This window comes from Molossus molossus, unplaced genomic scaffold, assembly GCF_014108415.1.
Source record: "Molossus molossus isolate mMolMol1 unplaced genomic scaffold, mMolMol1.p scaffold_m16_p_11, whole genome shotgun sequence".
Classification (NCBI taxonomy): Eukaryota; Metazoa; Chordata; class Mammalia; order Chiroptera; family Molossidae; genus Molossus; species Molossus molossus.
This window is the reverse complement of record NW_023425346.1, coordinates 101,567,183-101,588,397: the sequence shown is the minus strand read 5'-3', so window position 1 is coordinate 101,588,397 and position 21,215 is coordinate 101,567,183. Positions and strand designations below refer to the sequence as shown.

Here is a 21,215-nt window from a genome sequence, read left to right as displayed (position 1 = left end):
ATGTAGTGGTAAAAAAAAATAATAATAATAATAGAGAGATGCTATCTACCTTTTACCCAATTTTCAGTGGTAAAATCTAACAAAATTATATATAGTACAACATCAAAACTAGGATATTGCCGTCGATAGAATGCACTGATCTTAATTTCCCATTCTTACTTGCACTCATTAAATCTATACAATTTTGTCACGTGTAGGTTCAGTAAGTACTACCTCAGGAAGGAAACTGAAAACTACCATCATCTCAAGGATCCTCTAGTTGTCTTTTTTTTTTCTTTTCCCTTTTTCCTTTATTGATTTTAGAGAGAGGGGAAGGGAGAGAGAGAGATAGAAACATCGATGAGAGAAAACATCGACTGGCCGCCTCCTGCATGCCCCCCACTGGGGATCAGGCCCACAACCTGGGCATGTGCCCTGACCGGGAAACGAACCTGCGACCTCTTGGTGCATGGGTCAATGCTCAACCAATGAGCCACACCAGCTGGGCTCTAGTTGTCTTTTAATAATAACCATATCCAACTCCTTCCTGCCCTGCCTCCCTCAATTCCTGGCCACTACAGATCTATTCTCCATTTCTAAAACACATCTCTTTAACAAATATCACATGATCTCACTTATTTCTGGACTATAATGAACTAAACAAACTGATGAACAAAATAGACCCAAAGTCATAGAGTAGGGTACAGATTGACAATCCTCAGAAGGGTGAGGAGTGGGATAAACCATATGCATGTATGTATAACCAATGGACACAGACAACAAAGCTGGGGACGAGGTTGGAGGGGTTGGGGAGGAGAGTGTCAATGGGGAAAAAAGGAGAAACATCTGTAACAAAAATAAATTAATAAAATAAATAAATAAAATATGTCTCTTTAAAATGTTATATAGATAGAATCATACAGAAGTAACCTTTCAGATTGGTCTTTTATCACTCAGCATAATATCCTAAAGATTCATGCAAGTTGCTTCATTCCTTTTTACTGCTGAATATCATTTATGACATGGATGTACCATAGTTTGTTTAACCACTCACCCGTGGAAGGCCATCTGGGTTGTTTCCAGTTTGGTGCTGCTTTGAATAAACCTGCTATGAAAATCTGTGTAGTTTTTGTGCGAACCATAAGTGTTCATTTCTCTGGGATAAATGCCCAGGAATGCAATAACCCGGCTGTATGGTGGTTGTGTTCAGTTTTTTAGGAAACTGCAAAGTGTTTCCAGAATGGCTGTGCCATTTTACATTCCCACCAGCAGTGTATGAATGATTTGCTTTCTCTGCATCCGCAGGCATTTGTTATTGCTTGGAAACTTCTCACCAACTTTGCTTTTTCCTTTTAGTTTTTAGCCTTTCTGTCAGGTATGTACTATACTTATATTTCACTGTGGACTTAATTTGTCTCTGTTGTTTAGGGAAGGGAAGGTTAGCTCCCTGCTCAGACCTGCTGACACCTCCCAAAGGGAGAACTGGAGTGTGGCAGACAAGATGGAAGATTAAATCACTGCCTGGCTCCACAGACACCACCAGGTAGGGAAATTGGAGCATTGCTGCTTGATTTCATGGGGTAGGATGGGTGTGTGTGGAATATTAACATCTCGCTTGGCCCCACTGAACAACAGTGAGTAAGCGAGTGTCTGTGTGTGCGCGCGCGTGAGTGCACGTGTGTGTATCTTTTCCATTGGTATTTGGCTGGAGTATGGTGGGTATTGCCAAAAAGTTTTTCTGTTGTGGTTTTGTCCAGTGGTTAGAGCGTAGGCCAGCCGACCAATGAGTCTTGAGTTCGATTCCGGTCAAGGCCACGGACCTCGGTTATGGTTTGCCCCCAGCTCTGGTAGGGATCATGCGAGAGGCAGACAATCAATGTGTCTCTCTCACATCTATCTTTCTCTTTCTCTCTCTCTCTCTCCCCCTCTTCCCCTCCCTCCCATTCTATCTAAAGATAAAGGAAAAATATCTTCAGGTGAGGATTAAAAAAAAAAGTTTTTACTGTTGTTAGACCACCCTTCCCCTGGTCTTTTAGACAGAGGAGAAAGCTTTCTCTTGGAGATGATGTTTCCTGTGCCTTTGGCCATTCCAAGTTGGCGACTTCAGCAGTGCCCTGTCTAGGATATATGGAAGGAATAAAAGAAACTCAGGGAAACAACTGGCATGTTGTTCCTCAAGTCCTGAGACCCCTAGGCAGCCCTGTCTTCTTTTCTGGGAGAATCCTACCATGCTTGTTTGTTGTGTTGTGCCCATATTTCACCTGTAAGAAGAAAGGCCCAGCAGAAATGGGTATACTCTAGCTTGGTCAGAAACAGAAGTTGTACGTCATTTCATTAGAATAACTTTAATTCTTTTAAGATGTTTTCCTACCTAATTTTCACACTACACAGCAACCACTTTAAAGGCACTGGACTGTATTTTAACAATATTGTTTCCTAGAAATATCAGAGAAACAAGAATGAATCCCAGCACTTGCTTAAAAACATTATATGGAATAAATTAATAAATATTCTGCAAACATCTAAACATAACCTTGTCCTTTTCCTTTTTCTCCCTTCTTTTATCCTATACACATTTATTTACACAGAGAAGTTCTCTCTTATGCACAGTTTCACTTTCCATGGTTCCAGTCACCTGTGGTCCAGCACCTGCGGCCCAAAAATATTAAATAAAAAATTCCAGAAATAAACAATTCATAAGCTTTAAATTGCACACTCTTCTGAGTAGCATGATGAAATCTCATGCGATCCGGCTCTGTCCCACCTGAAGAAGAATCATCCTTTTGTCCAATCCAGTGCATACACATGGTATCTGCTGCCCATTAGTCACTTAGTAAGCCGTCTTGCTTATCAGAGAGAAACCACATCCCTATAACTTTACTACAGTATATTGCTATAATATTACTACTATTTGTCAATCTCTTACTATTCCTAGTTTATAAATTAGAGCTTATCATAGGTATGTATATATGTATGAGTAGGAAAAACATAGTATATATAAGGTTTGGTAATATCCATTGTTTCAGGCGTCCACTGGGGGTCTTGGAGCATATCCCCCACAGATGAGGCAGAAATACTCCATAAAATGTATTATATACCAAGTACTGAGTTAGCTCTTAGAAATCGAAAGACAAGTACGACCTAGTCTTTGTTCCTGAGGACTTTGCTGTCCACCAGGAGGACAGAGTGGCATTCAGGTAAGTTAGATTACAGTATGGCAAGTGTTGTAATACAGGTATGAATAAACAGTCAAGGGACAGGAGACTGGGGCATGACTAACTCTTCCAGAGTGACATAGCAAACGCATCTGAAGTTCAGATCGCCCCTGCAAAATGAAGGAAGTACAGAGCAAGGCATGGGCAAGATACAGACCTCTGATAAAGAGTGAAATGTTTGGGGAAAGATGAAGGGTTGAACACAGAACAAGGATATTGCACAGCAGCAAAACAATTTATTTCCCTCTTTTCCGACTATCAATTAAGTTCATAATTTCATTTTTTCACTTGCATTGATAGGACAGTCAAGTTATCCAACATTTCCTAATCTTAAGAAAAATCTGCCTATACAATTATTTACTTCTCATGGCTTTTACTTTCAAATTATATCATCCTTTCCCTCTCTCTGTTATCTTCAATCAGAGGCTTGTTCCTTTTTCAAAACTTTCAACTGAAGTTCTCTTATCTCCAACCTAAACATTAGAAAGTGAAGAGACTTGAGAGTTATATCAGGGGGACTGGCAGACAGAGTATGGACCTCTGAAAAGCCACTACTCCACATAAGCATTGACAACAATGGCAGAATTGTCCAAATCAACCTTTTCACAACTCTGAAAATTACCAAAGGCTTGTAACAATCTGATGTAAATTTATTTAAGAGAAATGGCTCGATTGTAGTAACAACAGTGAGCTTTGTAAGGTTTTTATTACCTTATTTCCATGTCTCTCTCCCCAGCCCTGTAAACGCCTTGAAAACAAATAGCTTTCTAATAGGGTGAAAACCAGTGGCTTATCAGCCAGTGGAGGGGGCAGAATATATTTAGAAGCTCACCAAAAACAGCATTCCAGAGGAACTGACGTTATTTGACTTACCGGGCAGGTCTCTGAAAACCCCCAATCATATTGCAAATAGCCTTATAGACCTAGGGCTTATTTCACAGCAGTTATTTCACATTACAGATTTCTGAGGTGATGATAACCGTTGGGCAAACAAAAAGCTCACCAAAAAAGTTAGAAGTGCCCAACTGGTGTGGCTCAGTGGTTGAGCGTCGACCCATGCACCAAGACGTTGTTGGTTCAATTCCCAGTCAGGGCACATGCCCAGGTTATGGGCCTGATCCCCAGTGGGGGGCATGCAGGAGGTAGCCAATCCATGTTCTCTCATTGAAGTTTCTATCTCTCTGTCCCTCTTTCTAAAATCAATTAAGAAAAAATTTTTTAAAAAGAGTTAAATGTTAAAGTTGGAGATTAATAAGTCATAGAGAGCTTTGAAAAGGCCTGATATGGCCCTGGCCAGTTTAGTTCAGCAGTTGGAGCATCGGCCTGTGGTCCCAAGAGGCCGGGTTTAGTTCCCGCTTAGGGCACGTACCTCGGTTGCAGTTTGTCCCCGGCCCTGGTTGGGTTGTGCGGGTGGCAACCACTCGATGTGTCCCTTTCATGTCGATGTTTCTCTCTCTCTTTCTCTCCCTCCCACTCTATCCGAACGAAAAATGGAAAAAATGTCCTCGAGTGAGGATTTAAAAAAAAAAAGGCCTGACATGTTCCTGGGGATGGAGACAGCACACACATCCATAGAGCTGTGCACATGCCCAAGAAAAACCAGATACAATAAGGCCTTAAGCTTTCACCTATCGCTGACCTTAAAACTGACACCAGGCAGGAAGTGAAGACTAAGGCAGAGTTGGAAAGTTCATGTCTGAGCATTGACGGTATGCCCCAAATCATGCACAGAGGCCCTTAGCAAAGGCTGAGAGATTATTGGTTCTAAACATTTAAGAAAATCTCTGTTCATTAGCTGATCACTAAGCTAGTCAAGCAGAAACTCACAGAACAAATACAGACCCTACAGAATTAGTTCAGGAAAGTCACAAACAGCAGCAAAATCAAACAGTGACGACAACAACAAACCTTGGGGAGATGATCTGATTTTCAGAATTTCCACATTATATTATTTATTTATTGGTGTTTATTTATTTTTTATTGTTGAAAGTATTACAGTTGTCCCCCTTTTTTCCCCATTGACCTCCTCCTTCTTGCTCCTACCCACCTCCTGCCTTCCCCAGCTTAATGTCCGTGTCGAATAGTTGTGCATATTACATTATTTTAAATGCAATAAATATACATATCTTTATGATATATATTATGCAAACAGTAATAAAGAAAGTTGAAGAAGCTAAATAGAAAAATAGATTTTAAGATAAAAAGTGTTACTAAACACAAGGAAGGACAATTAAAAATGATAATAGGGTCAATCATCTAGAAGACATAACTATAAACATATATGCACCTAAAACAGCCACCAAATGAAGCAAAAACTGGCTGAACAAAAGGAGATAGACAATTAAAACATAACAGATGGCCCTGGCTAGTTTGGCTCAGCAGTTACAGCGTCAGCCCTCAGACTGAAGGAAAACAGGTTTGATTCTGGTCAAGGGCACATACCTGGGTTGTAGGTTTGATCCCTGGCCCTGGTTGGGGCACATGCGGGAGACAACCAATCAATGTGTCTTTTTCACATCAATGTTTCTCTTCCTCCCTCCCTTCTACTCTCTCTAAAAATCAGTGGAAGAATATCCTTGGATGAGGATTAACCAAAAAACAAAAACAAAACAACCACCAGAAAAGCATAATAGTTCAAGACTTCAATACTCAACTTTCAACACAGAGAAAACAATTAGAAGATCAACAAGAAAACTGAAGACTTGAAAAATACCATCAACTGCCTGGCGGGTGTGGCTCAGTGTTATCCCATGGACTGAGAGGTCCCAGTTCAATTCCCAGTCAGAGCAATGCCTGGGTTGCAGGCTCAATCCCCAGTGGAGGGCGTGCAGGAGGCAGCCAACTGATGTTTCTGTCTCACATTGATGTTTCTATCTCTCTCTCCAAAAAAATCAATAAAAACATTTTTAAAAAATACCATCAACCAACTCAATCTAACATATTTCTATAGAACATCCCATCTAACAATAGCAGAACACATATTGTTTTCAAGTGCACACAGTACATTCTCCAGGCCATAAAACAAGTTTCAATAAATCTCAAAAGACTGAAATAATACAAAGTACATTCTCCAACCAAAATGGAATAAAATTAGAAATTAATAACAAAAGGAAACGTGGGAAATTCACAAATATATGAAAATTAACATACTTCTAAATAATTAATGAGTCAAAGAAATCACAAGGAAATTATAAAGTATTTTTAGATGAATGAAAAAAATGAAACAAAAAACACAACCTACCAAAACCTATGGGATGCAATTAAAGCAGTACTTGGAGATAAATTTACAGTTTTAACTACTTATATAGATAAGGAGAAAGATCTGAACTCAGTGACATAATCTGCCAACTTAAGAAACTAGCAAAAGCAGAGCAAACTAAACAAGCAAGCAGAAGGAAGGAAATAATAAAAATCGAAGCAAAAATAAATGAGAGAATAGAAAAACAGGAGAGAAAATAAACCCAAAAGCTGGTTATGTAAAAAGATCAACAAGGTAGAAAAACCTTTAGCTAGACTGACCAAGAAAAAAGAGAGAAGACTCGAATCACAATAATAGCCCCATATCCACAGAGGATACATTCTAAGACCCCCCAGTGGAGGCCTAAAAGTATGGATAGTACCGAACTCTATATATACTGTCTTTTCATACACATACACACACACACACACACACACCCATGATAAAGTTTAATTTATATACTGGACATCGTATGAGATTAATAATTTTAATAATAAGACAGAACAACTGCAACAATATACTATAATAAAAGTTATGAGAATATGGATCTCCCTCCCTCCCTGTCTCTCTCCCCCCACCCTCTGCAAACTAGCACAAATTTCTTTTTCCTTCTTTACAATTTCTCAACTAGAAGAATCATTCTTACTGTAGATCTTAACAACCTCAGTATACATTTTTTTGGTTTCCTTATTAAGTTGAGGACTTTCATTTTCACTTAAAGGAAGCACTTTAATTTTATATTTGGTACATCCAAATTGTGTACTTGGCACATCCAAATCGCTACTCCTGCAATTTAGGGCCATTAAGTAAAATAAACATTACTTGAACATGAGCACTGTGATACCATGGCAGTTGAGATGGCTACTAAGGGACTAATGGGCAAGCAGCATATACAGCATGGATATGCTGGATGAAAAGATGATTCACGTCCCAGGTGGGATGGCGTGAGATTTCATTACACTAATCAGAATGGTGTGCAATTTAAAACTTTTGAATTATTTATTTCTGGAATTTTCCATTTAATATTTTCAGACCACAGCTGACCACGGGTAACTGAAACCAAAGAAAGAAAAACAATGACTTAGATAAACAAGAAAAAGGACAAATTTATAGAAAGATATAAACTACTGAAACTGATTTAAGAAGAAACAGAAAAGTTCAATAGACCTATAACAAGTTAAGAAACTGAATTAATAATAAAAAATTTCCCATAAAGAAAAGCACAGGGCCAGATGACAATGACAATGGTAAATTCTACTCAACACTTAAAGAAGAATTAACACCAATTCTTCAAAAACTCTTCTAAAACTCATTCTATGGGGCCAGCATTATCCGCAAACAAAAACTAAACAAAGATATTGAAAGAAAATTATAGACTATGATCCCTTAGAAACGTAGATGCAAAAATCTTCAGCGGAACACTAGCAAGCCGAATCTAACTACATAAAAAGGATTATGTATCATGATCAAGTGCGACTTAACCCAGGAATGCAAGGTTGGTTCAACATATTAAAGTCACTCAATGGCCCTGGCTGGTTTGGCTCAGCGGTTTGAGCGTCGGCCCATGGACCAGAGAGTCCGGGTTTGGTTCCCACTAAGGGCACGTACCTTGGTTGCAGTTTGTCCCCGGCTGGGGTCGTGTGGGTGGCAACCACTCGATGTGTCTCTCTCATATCAATGTTTCTCTCTCTCTGCCCCACTCTCTCCTTCCCTCTCTGTCTGAAAATAAATGCAAAAATGTCCTCAAATGAGGAGAAAAAAAGTCAATCAATGAAATATATTAATAAAGAACAAAAATTACATAAATACAGATAAACCACTTCACACAATCCAGCAACATTCATAAGAAAAACACTAAAAAAACTAGAAATAGAAGTAACTGCCTTCACCTTGATAGAAGGCATCTACAAACCCCCCACAGCTCACATTATAATTAATGTTGTAAGATGGAATGGTTACCTCATCAGATCAAGAACAATCCAAGGAGGTCTACTGCTGCTACTCCTATTCAACATTATACTGGAGGTTCTAACCAGAGCAACTGGGTAAGAAATGAAAATAAATAGGTATCCAGATTGGAAAGAAGGAGTAACACTATCTCTATTTGCAGATGACAGTCTTCTAAATATAAAAAATCCTAAGGCGTCCACAAAAACTATTAGAGCTAAAAAAAAATAAAATGAGTTCTGTAAGGTTTCACAATACAAGATTTATATACAAACATCAATTTTATTTTCGTATGTTATCAATGAACACTCTCAATATAAAATTAAGCCCTGGCCGATTTTGCTCAGTGGTTAGAGCACAGGCCCGCAGACCAGAGAGTCCGGGTTTGGTTCTGCTAAGGGCATGTACCTCGGTTGCAGTTTGTCCCCGGCCCTGGTTGGGGTCATGTGGGTAGCAACCAGTTGATGTGTCTCTCACATCGATGTTTCTCTTCCTCCCGCTTTATCTGACGATAAATGCAAAAATGTCCTTGTGTGAGGATAAAAAATAAATAAATAAAAATAAGATAAATGGAAAAATATCCTTGAGTGAGGATTAAAATAATAATAATAAATAAAACTAAAATTAAGACAGCAATTTCATTTGCAATAGCATCAAAAAGAAAAAGATACTTAGTAATAAATTTTTACAAAAGAAGCATAAGCCTTATATACTAAAAACTATAAAACACCATTGAAAGAAATGAAAGATCTAATTTCCATGGGTTTAAAAATTTAATGACAATACTCCCCAAAGTGATCTACAGATTCAACAGAATCCCTATCAAAATCCTTTCTTTTCCTTTGGCAGAAATTGACAAACTGATCCTCAAATTAATATGGAAATGCAAGTGATCCAAAATAGTTGTGGGGTAGGGGTATACAAAGTTGGAAGACTCACTCTTTCCTATTTCAAAACTTAATACAGGCCCTGGACAGGTAGCCCAGTTGATTAGATTATTGTCTTGATACTCCAAGGTTTTGAGTTTGATCCCCTATCAGGACACATACAAGAATAAACCAATGAATGCATCAATAAGTGGAACAACAAAGCAATGTTTCTCCCTTCCTCTCACTCTCTTAAAAACAGAAAACAAGCCCTGGCTGGTTTGGCTCAGTGGTTGGAGCGTCGGCCTGTGAACCAGAGAGTCCCAGGTTCAGTTCCTGCTAGGGGCAGGTACCAAAAAAAAAAACAACAACAAAAAACAAGCAAACAAAACTTAATACAAAGTTACAATAATCTAGACAGTGTGGTATTGACATAAAGACGAACATATAGATCATTGGAATAGAACTGAGAGTCCAGTAATAAACACATACATTTATAGTCAATTGCTTTTCAAAAGAGTGCCAAGATAATTCAGTGGGTAAAGAATCATCTTTTGAACAACCTTCTTTTCTTATGGTGCTGTGACAACTGTATATCTACATGCAAAATAATACAGTTTGACCCCTACAGTTTGATCATAAAAATTAACTAAAAAATTGATCATAAACATTAAATGAAAGAGCTACAACTATAACTCTTAAGGAAAAAAACAGGTTTGAATTTTTGTGATCTGGGATTAGTTAATGGTTTCTTAGGTATGACACTAAAAGCACAAGCAACCAAAGAAAATACAGGTAAATTAGACTTCGACATATTTAGAAATCTTTTTGCTTCAAAGAACAGCATCCAGAAAGTGAAAAGACAATCTACAAATAAAAGTAAATATTTGCAAATCACATATCTGAAAAAGAACTGGTATCAGAATATATAAATTACTCATAACAATAATATAAAGACAATCCAATTTTATTAAGTCTTTTTATTTATTTTTTTCTTCATTGATTTTTAGAGGGAGAGAGAGATAGAAACATTAATGAGAGGGAACATCGATTGGCATCCTCCTGCATGCCCCCCACTGGGGTTTGGGCCCACATCCTAAGCATGTGCCCTGACTGGGAATCAAACCACCGACCTCCTGGTGCATGGGTCAATCAATGCTCAACCACTGAGCCACACCTGCCGGGCGACAATCCAACTTTAAAATGGTCAAAGGGTTTGAATAGACATTTCTCCAAAGAAGATATAAAATGGTCAATAAGCACAGGAAAACATGTTCAGCATCATTCATTAATCATTAAGGAAATACAAATTAAAACCACAATGAGCTACTACTCTATACCCTTAAGGATGGCTAAAACTACAAATAGAGATAACTATTGGTGAGGATATGGAGCAATTGAAACCTTCACACATTGCTGGTAGAAATGAAAAACAGTCCAGCCACTTTGAAAGATAGTTTGACAGTTACTCAAAAGGTTAAATTTAGATGGACTACATGACCCAGCAATTCTACTCCTAGGTATATATACCAGAAATTGAAAACATATCTCCACACAAAAATCTGCTCACAAATATTCACAGTGGCTTATTCATAACAATCAAAAAGTGAAAACAATCCACCCTGGCCGGTTTGGCTCAGCGGTTAGAGGGCCCGCCTGCGGTCCGGAGAGACCCGGGTTCGGTTCCCGCTAAGGGCATGTACCTCGGTTGCAGTTTGTCCCCGGCCCTGGTTGGTCGTGCGGGGGGCAGCCACTCGATGTGTCCCTTTCACATCGATGTTTCTCTCTCTCTCTCTCTCTTCCTCTCTCTCCCTCCCACTCTGTCTGTACAAAAAATGGAAAAATGTCCTCGGGTGAGGATAAAAAAAAAAAAAAAAGTGAAAACAATCCAAATGTCTATCAATAAATGGATAAATAAAATGTGGATAAATAAAATGTGGTATATCCATACAATGAAATACTACTCAGCCATAAAAATGAATGAAGTAGTAATACATGCTAAAACATGGATGAACCTCGAAAACATTATACCAAGTAACAGAAGCCAGATACAAAAGGCTACTTATTATATGAATCCATTTATATAAAACATCCAGAATAGGGAAAATTCATAGAGACTGAAAGTAGTTTAGTTGTTACTAGAAGCTAGAGGGTAAGGGGAATGGGGAGTGATAGCTAATGGGTATGGGATTTCTTTTGGGGGTAATGAAAATGCTCAGGAATGAGTGGTGATGAATGCACAATTTTGAAACTATACAAAAAAACTACTGAATTTTACACTTTAAAAAGGTGAATTTTGCCCTGGCCGGTTTGGCTCAACGGTTAGAGTGTCGGCCTGTGGTCCGGAGAGACCCGGGTTCAATTCCCGCTAAGGGCACGTACCTCAGTTGCAGTTTGTCCCCGGCTCTGGTTGGGTCGTGCGGGTGGCAACCACTCAATGTGTCCCTTTCACGTAGATGTCTCTGTCTCTGTCTCTGTCTCTCTCTCCCATTCTATCTGAACAAAAAATAGAAAAATGTCCTTGGGGGAGGATAAAAAAAATAAAAAGGTGAATTTTATGGTATTTTAATATCTCAAAATAAAAAATAAAAAAGTGAAAAGACTTTGCCACCCTGATATTTAACTACTCTATACCCCAATAGTTTACTCCAATCCTAGGCAACCTATATATATCATTACAGTACAATTTCCAAACATATTTTATTTAGAATGTATAGAAAGTAGTCATCTTGTCTTGGCCAATTTGGCTCAGTGGTTGGAGCGTCGGCCTGCAGACCAAAGAGTCACAGGTTCGATTCCAGTCAAGAGCACATACCTCAGTTGCAGTTCATGCCTTGCCCTGGTTGGGGTTGACCAGGAGGCAATCAATCGATGTGTCTCTCACATAGATGTTTCTCTCTCTTCCTCTCTCTCTATTCCTCCCTCCCACTCTATCTGAAAATAAATGGGAAAATATCCTCGGGTGAGGACTTAAAAAAAACAACAAGAAAGTAGTTATCTTTCCTGTGAACTTACATTTCCACAATGTTGTAAGTTATTTTTAGGTATAAATTCAAATATTGTCTTCTCTGCCAATAGGCATTTTTCTACCTGTTCAGATGTAATCTACTGATCTGGAATATATGTCTTATCTAATAGGAGTGCTATTTGTCAACAAACTGTATGAGTTGACAAACTACTCATGTACTTACAATTGAGAATATCCAATTGTGTATCTGCTTTACAACCCATTAATCTTCGTTACAGTGAGTTGGGATTTGCATGAAAGGAGTAATACTGCCAGTAGTTTCGAATGCTATGACAGTTTTCCCATTCAATGCAGAATAATTTAATCTTGCTTTCTTCCAGGGAAGGAAAGAAGGGGTTGCCTTGGCAGTGGAGGAGCTGAGATTTAAAGCATAATCCTTGAATTTTTTGTGTTGCCCATGATGAGGTACTGTCAATTTTCACTTGTAATATAAATGAGCAGATAGTCACCAACAAGATACCACTTTCTTTCAAATCCAAGAATGAGATGGTACCCTAGCCAGTTTGGCTCAGTGGTTAGAGTGTCAGCACACAGACCAATGAGTCACAGGTTCGATTCCGGTCAAGGGCATGTACCTCAGTTGCAGTTTGTCCCAGGCCCTGGTTGGGTCATGCAGGAGGCAGCCAACCAGTCCATGTGTCCCTCTCATATCAATGTTTCTCTCTCTCTCCCTCCCACCTACTCTATCTGAAGATAAATAGAAAAATATCCTTGGGTGAGGATTTTTTAAAAAGAATGAGATGGCTCTGAATAACTCAGAATGAGCATCTCAAACACAGTCACACACTGTTAGAGCTGGTACATTTTGAAATATTTAGTTTAGCAATTTCAAAGTGCATTCTTTTTTCTTTTTTTTTGTACGCGCCCCTAGCGGGAACCGAACCTGGGACTCTCTGGTCCAAAGGCCAATGCTCTAACCCTGAGCCAAACTGGCCAGGGCAAAGTGCATTCTTTTTAAAAAAAATTTTTTTCTTTATTGATTTTAGAGAACGAGGAAGGGAGAGGAAGAAAGATAGAAACATTGATGAGAGAGAACATTGGCTGCCTCCTGCATGCCTCCCACTGGGGATCGGGCCCACAACCTGGGCATGTGCCTTGACTGGGAATCAAACTGGTGACCTCTTGGTGCATGGGTCGACACTCAATCAGTGAGCCACTGGTCAGGCCCAAAGTTTATTCTAAGGAAAACTATACTTCCATGAGATGATCCATGAGAAAAAGTTCTAAGAAATCTATTAACCCACTGTTTTCTAAAAATACATGGCTATAGACCCCTTTTACTACATAACACCTATTAAAATCCAAAAGAATCTGTGACCTACCAATACCTTTTGGGAAATCCTAACCTGGTCAAGTAATCCATTTAACTAAACTTAAAGTTGCTCTCTATGTCTGCCTTTCCAAGTTTCACTGATTTCCCAGGGTTACTCAGCTAGTCCCTGGGAGAATGAGGACTTATTTTATGCCCCTTCGATGCTGCCACACTCCCTTACCAGAGGAACCTTTTCTAATGGCAATTTAATCACATTGGACTTCCTGATAAACAGCAAGATTATTAGTCATTTAATGTTAGTTATGTTTGAAAGCTTTCCCACATAAGAGTTGACCCGAAAGAGGTCAGTATTATGTCTCTGCTTTCAAGTTGCTATTTCAAGGTTGGTTTTACCTGGAGTGAGAGGAAATTTCTGTCTGTTTGGAACAGTTCCATCTTGAAGATATTTCAATATTTCTTACCACAACACCCTTTCTATGCTCAGTATTTTTAGCTCATTGTTTTCTATTTTGGCAGTCAAGAAGCTACAGTTTGTAATTTTACCTCCAGCTTCATATTTCTTCTTAAAAGTGAATACAATGTCCTGTTTATAATAATAAAATCACTAGTTGGCAGAACGACATTAAATGGAAAAAAAAAAGAAAGCAATTGGAAAATTTAGAGCAAGCAATTTTAAGTGCCAAGTTTCACATTTGTAATGGTCTGGTGGAGGTCACTGGGCTTCCTTTTATTGAGGGAATAGTAAAGAAATAGATATCCACAAGTTCTCCTGTGAAAAACTATAGAAACCACCTCCACTTCAATGAAACTCATAGTTTTACCAAAAAGTGACGTGGCCCAAAATTCCACAATATCACTAACTATAGGAAAATATAAAAATCAGTTTAGCGTGGTATTTTCCCCCTCCAATATTTAGGTTTTCATTTTCCACTTTAACTGAGCTTTTAAGCTTTGGTTTCCTATTCCAGTTTAAAAACAAAGGAACAAAACAATATCAGTGAAATTAGAAATAACTAGAGCCAGTCTCAGAAATAACCTTGGGGTTTCTTGGACTTCTGGTGCAACCCCCTTTAAGCGGTTTCCTTGGATGCATTCTCCTCCTGATCCCCAAAGTCTTTCAGTATTGGTGCTTTTTTTTTTTTTTTTAACCTCAGATGCCCTGCTAAAGAGAGCTGCAGGTCTAGGTCATGTAAGCAGGGGTTCTCCAGACATGGAGCCTAAGGTCCGGAAAAATGGTGCTCCCAATCAGAAGGGCCAGATCGCCCCTAGGAGTTCACACCAGCCTTACTTCTTGAAAATTGCTAACCAACCATTTTTCTTTTCAAAATAAACACTATTTCTCTCAACTTCAGTTTGCAAAATATTACCCCAATTCCACTGGACTAAAAAACTGGAATTTTACTGACATAATTGGATTATGAGGTTTAAAGATTGATGGAACTTTTCTGTTCCAAATATAATTGTTCAAATACCAAACTTAAACGGGTATGTTGAAGTCCTTACATAGTTAGAGGCAGAGTAACACTGCTGGCTCCATGGCAGGGTGGCCCAGCAGAGGGGGTCAAAAAGCTACCAAAACCAGAGGAGTTGGGAGCCCTGTTACAGAAGGAGCTGGGAGTCTTAGGGAACATGTTACCTTTTCTGCAGCCATAGCTTATCATGAAAATGAAGCCTATTTTAGTCACTCTAGTTCTCTCTATGCGTGTTCATTTCTCAGATCTCAGTTCAAGCACCAATGAATGACCTTGGCAGTTTGTTCACAGATATTATAGCACCTGACATATTCTGCTGTAATTTATCTGAGTATAAATCTGTTTCCCTGAGAAACAGTATAGTCCTGAAGAATAAAGGCTGGGCCTTACTTGTCTTTGTATTTCCAGTGACTAACTTATTACTTGGCATATATGATATACATATACATACATCATACATGTAAATAAATGTATTTAGGAGGGAAGAAGGAAGAATAGGGAAAAGAAGGTTTTATTTAGGAATTTAAGGACTATGCATTAATTTATTCAGAGCATATGTTTTTTTAGTATGCACTGGGACTCATTCCTAGTTCTTTTGACATTCCTAGGGAAATTAATATTCATAAAAACTCTGTGAAGGTACTGAATCTCGGGGCAGAAGAAATTATAGTATTATAAACCCTTGTACCAAGTATCTCTGTCCTCCATTACAAGTCCATATCTGACCACTGTTTAACACCTTTGATTCATGCTCTTCTACTATGTCTGAGAGTTCCATGAGAACAGAGACCATGTCTATATTTGTTGGTCGATTCTCTACTGCCCATGTATGGTGTTCAGTAAATACCTATTACTTTAAAAATTGAATAAAGATATCACAAGAGCAGTCAAAGAGAAGGGAAAAGTAATCAGATCCAAATACTTCAGCATACTATGAACTTCTCTTTATGTTTTTATTGTAAAAAATAAAAACTTAACCATGATGACATAACCACATGGAGCCCTCACAAGGTGTATGGGTCAAGTGGTAAGTGAGGTGTATAGATGAAAAGTCTGCATTCCCAAACACCAAGGCAATGACATTGGCACTCCCATTAGTTCCTATGCTTTCAGGCATCAGTGGGTATTTATAGAAATTATCCAGTTTTAGTCAAAATAATCCTTACAAAATAGGCAAGTGGCTAAAAGAGATTATTGCAAAGATCCACAGATTTAAAATGACACTAAACTAATAATGATATTAATAGTACCAACACCAGGAAAATAGCAGAGCTGACATAGCTTCTCCTAATATAAATTCATAATCAGTTACATTATGATTTTAAAACAATGACTGTCAATCATATGCTATGGAGCAGATACTTAGACAAAATGAAACACACTTCAAGGTAAAAGTGACATAACTATGAGAAAAAAAAAAGTTATTTAAAAAAAAAAAACAAGAAATTCAAGCATTGAAGATAAAAATTTTTACATTGATCTTTTGAAATGTTTCCACTGTTATACAATTTGGGGGCCTAAAATGATCTAAGTGTATAAACTAAAAAACTACTTGTATCTATACACTTAGACATCCTAACATAATTTTCTAACTAGTTTTTAAAGATGCCAACTAAAGAACAACCAAGGATTATGAACCCATTTTTTAAAAATCTAAATATGCAGCACTTTTTTAAAAAACAAAACAAAACATTAATGTGAGAGACACACATCCACTGGTTGCCTCTAGCATGACCCGACCAGGGCCGGGGATGAACTGCAACCGAGGTACATGCCCTTGACCAGAATGGAACCCACGACTCATTGGTCCGCAGACCAATGCTCTAACCACGGAGCCAAATCAGCCAGGGCAAAAATGCAGCACTTTTAAATTAGTTCACAAGAACTGACATGAACGATAGAAATTTATCAGCTGAATTGCAAAATGACTCTGAAGATAATTAGTGAATAGGATGAAAAATGAACACTGATTTAGTAAGTTCAGGCATCTTTTTTAATCATGATAACCATTAAAAGCAAAACTAAGGCCCTGGCCAGTTTGGCTCAGCGGTTAGAGCGTCGGCCTGCGGTCCGCAGAGACCCGGGTTCGGTTCCCGCTAAGGGCACATACTTCGGTTGCAGTTTGTCCCCGGCCCTGGTTGGTCGTGCGGGTGGCAGCCACTCGATGTGTCCCTTCACATCGATGTTTCTCTCTCTCTCTCCCTTCCTCTCTCTCCCTCCCACTCTATCTGTACAAAAAATGGAAAAATGTCCTCGGGTGAGGATAAAAAAGCAAAACTAAGTACCAAATGTACTTATCATCAAACCTTCGCATTTCCATATCATAAATTGTTAAACCAAAAAAATGTTTTAAGAGTATTCAATCATATTACTTTCATCAAAAGGAAAATTATTAATATGAAGTGTTCTATGGCTTTTCTAAGTAGAATAAAAATATTTTAAAATTTATTTCATTCTTATCTTTCTACTTTATGTAAATTTACAATGCACACAATAAATTAGTAAAGTAGCAAGTATGCATATAATTTTAAAATAAAGAAACATATACCATTGGGAATGCATGTTAACAAAGTTTAGAGATTACTACTTTAGGGCATCAGAAAGCAGTTAAAAGATTTTAAGCCAAAGGAGTAAAAAAAAAATCAGATTTGAATTTTAGAAACATAATTCTAGAGAGATTAGGAAGGGAGAAAAAATATGGAGGTTAAAGTGATTTTTTTAAAAATCCCTGTTATTGCCCTGGCAGGTTTGGCCCAGCAGTTTAGAGCATTGGCCCATGGACCAAAGGATCTTGGGTTCGATTCCTGGTCAAGGGCACATACCTGGGTTGCAGGTTTGATCCCTGGCCCTCGTCAGGATTGTGCGGAAGGCAACCAATCGATGTGTCTCTCTCACATAACTGTTTCTCTCTCTCTCTCTCCTTCCCACTCTACTAAAAATAAATAAATAAATGAAAAAATATACTCAGGTGAGGATTAACAACAACAAAAATCTCTGTTGTTATGCTAACAGCAGGGAGCACCCCATAAGGCCCTGTATCTTTGGAGCCCTTCACAGAACACATTGGAATATTTTATTTTATTTTTAAATTATTTTTCTTTATGGATTTTAGAGAGAGAGGAGGGGAGAGGAAGAAAGATAGAAACATCGCCCTGGCCAGTTTGGCTCAGCGGTTAGAGCGTCGGCCTGCGGTCCGGAGAGACCCGGGTTTGGTTCCCGCTAAGGGCGCGTACTTCGGTTGCAGTATGTCCCCGGCCCTGGTTGGTCGTGCGGGTGGCAGCCACTCGATGTGTCCCTTCACGTCGATGTTTCTCTCTCTCTCTCCCTTCCTCTCTCTCCCTCCCACTCTATCTGTACAAAAAAATGGAAAAATATCCTCGGGTGAGGATTAAAAAAAAAAAAAAAAGAAAGATAGAAACATCGATGAGAGAGAACATCAATTGGCCGCCTCCTGCATGCCCCCAACTGGAGATTGAGCCAACAACCCGGGCATGTGCCCTGACCAAGAATCGAATCAGAGACCTCTTGGTGCATGGGTCGATGCTCAACCACTGAGCCATACTGGCTGGGCCACATGGTATATTTCAACAGAGGCTTTCTGCAGAGCAAGGCCTCTAACTCTGTGTCCTACCTAGAAGGCAATGGGGACCAAAGAAAAAGGCAAGGTGGAGCCAGGAGAGGGGACTGAGAGCAACACTGGGCTTTATGACTGTTGAAGTGCCGTGTTTTTCTGTAGGCTAGGAGTAAGACTAGAAATGATTGAGTACCTCTCTTTTCTGATAGTCCCATTTATAATTTTTTAAGTTATAAAAGTTATTTCAAAATAATCTGAATAATAGAGCAATTTATAAAATGAAGAGTAAAATATTGCCTCCCTACCTCCTACTACTCTACTGAGTCCACACATGCTAATCACTGTCAATAACCATAGAAAAAGGCCTAGATTTCTTTCCAGGAATTTTTATGTATATATACTTTTATGTGTAAATATATATGTATATGTATGCATATACATTTATATAGATTTTATATTATTTGACTATATAAAAAAAGGCTCATATTCCTATTGTTCTGAAATTTGTTTCTTTTCCTTCACAATCTGTAACAGCCATCATTTCAGGAGCACACAGATCTCGCTCCTTTTTTGTAGCTATAGGGAATGCTAACTTATTGATATGACATAGGTTATTTAATGATCCTTTATTGATAGTCATTAGAGGTATCACCTTTACAATAATGGACATACAACCTTGTATATGTCTTTGAGTAGGACGGATTCCTGGAAGTGGAGTTTTGGGGTAAAATGGTAGGTACATTTAAAATGTTGGTAGTGACTACAGAATAGCTATAGTAACTTATATTTCAAACAATGAAGTTCAACCATTCACTCTGACCTTTTCTTATTACATTTTTTTTATAGATTCCTAGATTTAAGAAAAGGTCTCAGAAAATAATCTCCTCAATTTATATCTGAGAAAACAAAGATTCAGAAAATGTAAGGTTATGGGCTCAAGATCTCAAAGCCCCCAAGACGAAATAACGGGCCAGCAGGAGTTCCAAGAATGGTGATTACTGCTGAAAACCAGGATAGCAACTTCAGTTAACGAACTTCAGATATAACGTGTTCCACCAGAGCTACTAACCAGTAGAAAAGGGGACTAACTGTCATCTCCTTTTCCTTGCGTACCCTCGGCAAGAAAAGAAAAAAAGGCAGTAAATTCCTAAAAGATACAATAGCAAGAGGGAGCACAGAGGGAGGGTTCTCAAACTACGTGGAGGAATGGGCACCAAGAGCTGAAGGTATCATAAGTTCAGCTGCATAAAGTGAGCAAGTGTGGTGGAAAAGACTCTGACACGGGATGACCTTAGCAAAAAACCTTCCACAGCCTCAGTGGGTTGTCTGAAAAGTTTCTTGGTTCTAACTATCTCCATGTGGCATCCAAAATGAATGCCAGTACTGAAACCAAATTCTAAAGAGAAATATCAGAAAAGAACTAACATCCCACAATGAAGAAACATCTTCAAAGAAGATGTTGTTATAAAAATACCACAAAAGTACTTTCCAACAAATTCCAGACCTAAAAGTAAAGCTTTAAAATGAAGCTCCAAGCACAGAGTCTTGAATCCTTTGCTTTGTGCCTGAAGAGGCCCATTTAAAGGAAGGCACTTCTAACCAGATAACAGTGTCTTTATTCGACCAGACCTACAGTGCAGAGCAATGAGAAAGGAAGGTGGCAACTGTATCTTTTGAAATCGGGATGGTCTAGAGCAGGGGTCAGCACACTTTTTCTATAAAGGGCCAGAGAGCAAATCTCTTAAGCTTTGCAGGCTATAGGTCTCTGTTGCAGCTATTTAACTCTGCCACTGTAGTGTCAAAATACACCCAGAAACAATACATACTGAATAAGCAGGGCTGTGTTCCAATGCAACTTTATGGATGCTGAAATTTGCATTTCACATAAGATCATTATTGTTTTGATTTATTTCCCAATGATTTAAAACTATGAAACCATTCTTAGCGCATGGGCTGTACATAAACAGGCAGTGGGCTGGACTTAGCTGGCAAGCCATAATTTGACAACCTCTGGTACAGAGATCTTAATTCTCAGCTGAACTGGTCTTGAATGTTGATGGAAAGATGGAAACATCTGAGCCCAGCTCTTAGGAAAGTTAAGTTAGAAAGCAGAAAGGTAGAAACATGTTTTTCTTAAAGAGTTTCAGATCTTTACCTTAAATCTCTTCTCTTGCTGAATTCCTCTGGTGGTATTGTCCAGGGCAAGCCTTGAGGGAGACTCTCTAGAACTTCTGAAGAGAAATCAGAGAAATCCACACCATACTCTGTTAGTATTCCTTCTGTTTCAGGCTCGATTTCACCAGCCTGCCCAAGACTCTTAGTCAGCTGCCTGTGGACAGGACAGAGAGAAACAAGTGTGTTAGTGAGTCACTGGAAGATAAGTACCCATTTCTTCTCTAAAACAGAGGGTAGTAGGAAAGTCTTCAAAACCTCCCGCCCTTCCCCAGCAGGAACACCATCATCAGTGAACTGGGGCTCAGCAGAAGAGACAATGATCCTCTTGCCCTGTAAACCCTTGACTGCAGTGTAATTTTACCTTTCTTCAGGAATTCTGACCTGGGAAATGGGGCCAGACAGCTTTCCTTGGGAGTCCTGCAGTTGTTTTTCATGGAGAAGTCAAATT

General features: G+C 38.7%; 1 protein-coding gene across 13 annotated transcripts in view; it reads right to left on the bottom strand.

Annotated features, from left to right (window-relative positions):
* Positions 1–21,215, bottom strand: part of DIS3L2 (DIS3 like 3'-5' exoribonuclease 2) — a 340,082-nt gene that overhangs the window by 155,082 nt on the left and 163,785 nt on the right. For 10 of the 13 annotated variants that reach the window (XR_004958585.1, XM_036253315.1, XM_036253314.1 and 7 more), the window contains exon 9: positions 20,748–20,921. Coding sequence is in view for 10 of the 13 variants with exons in the window: in XM_036253315.1 (XP_036109208.1) it covers positions 20,748–20,921 (174 nt within the window). In the remaining 3 variants the exon portion in view is untranslated. The remainder of the gene's footprint in view (positions 1–20,747; positions 20,922–21,215) is intronic. The other 3 variants (XR_004958587.1, XR_004958588.1, XM_036253322.1) reach the window with 1 other exon arrangement.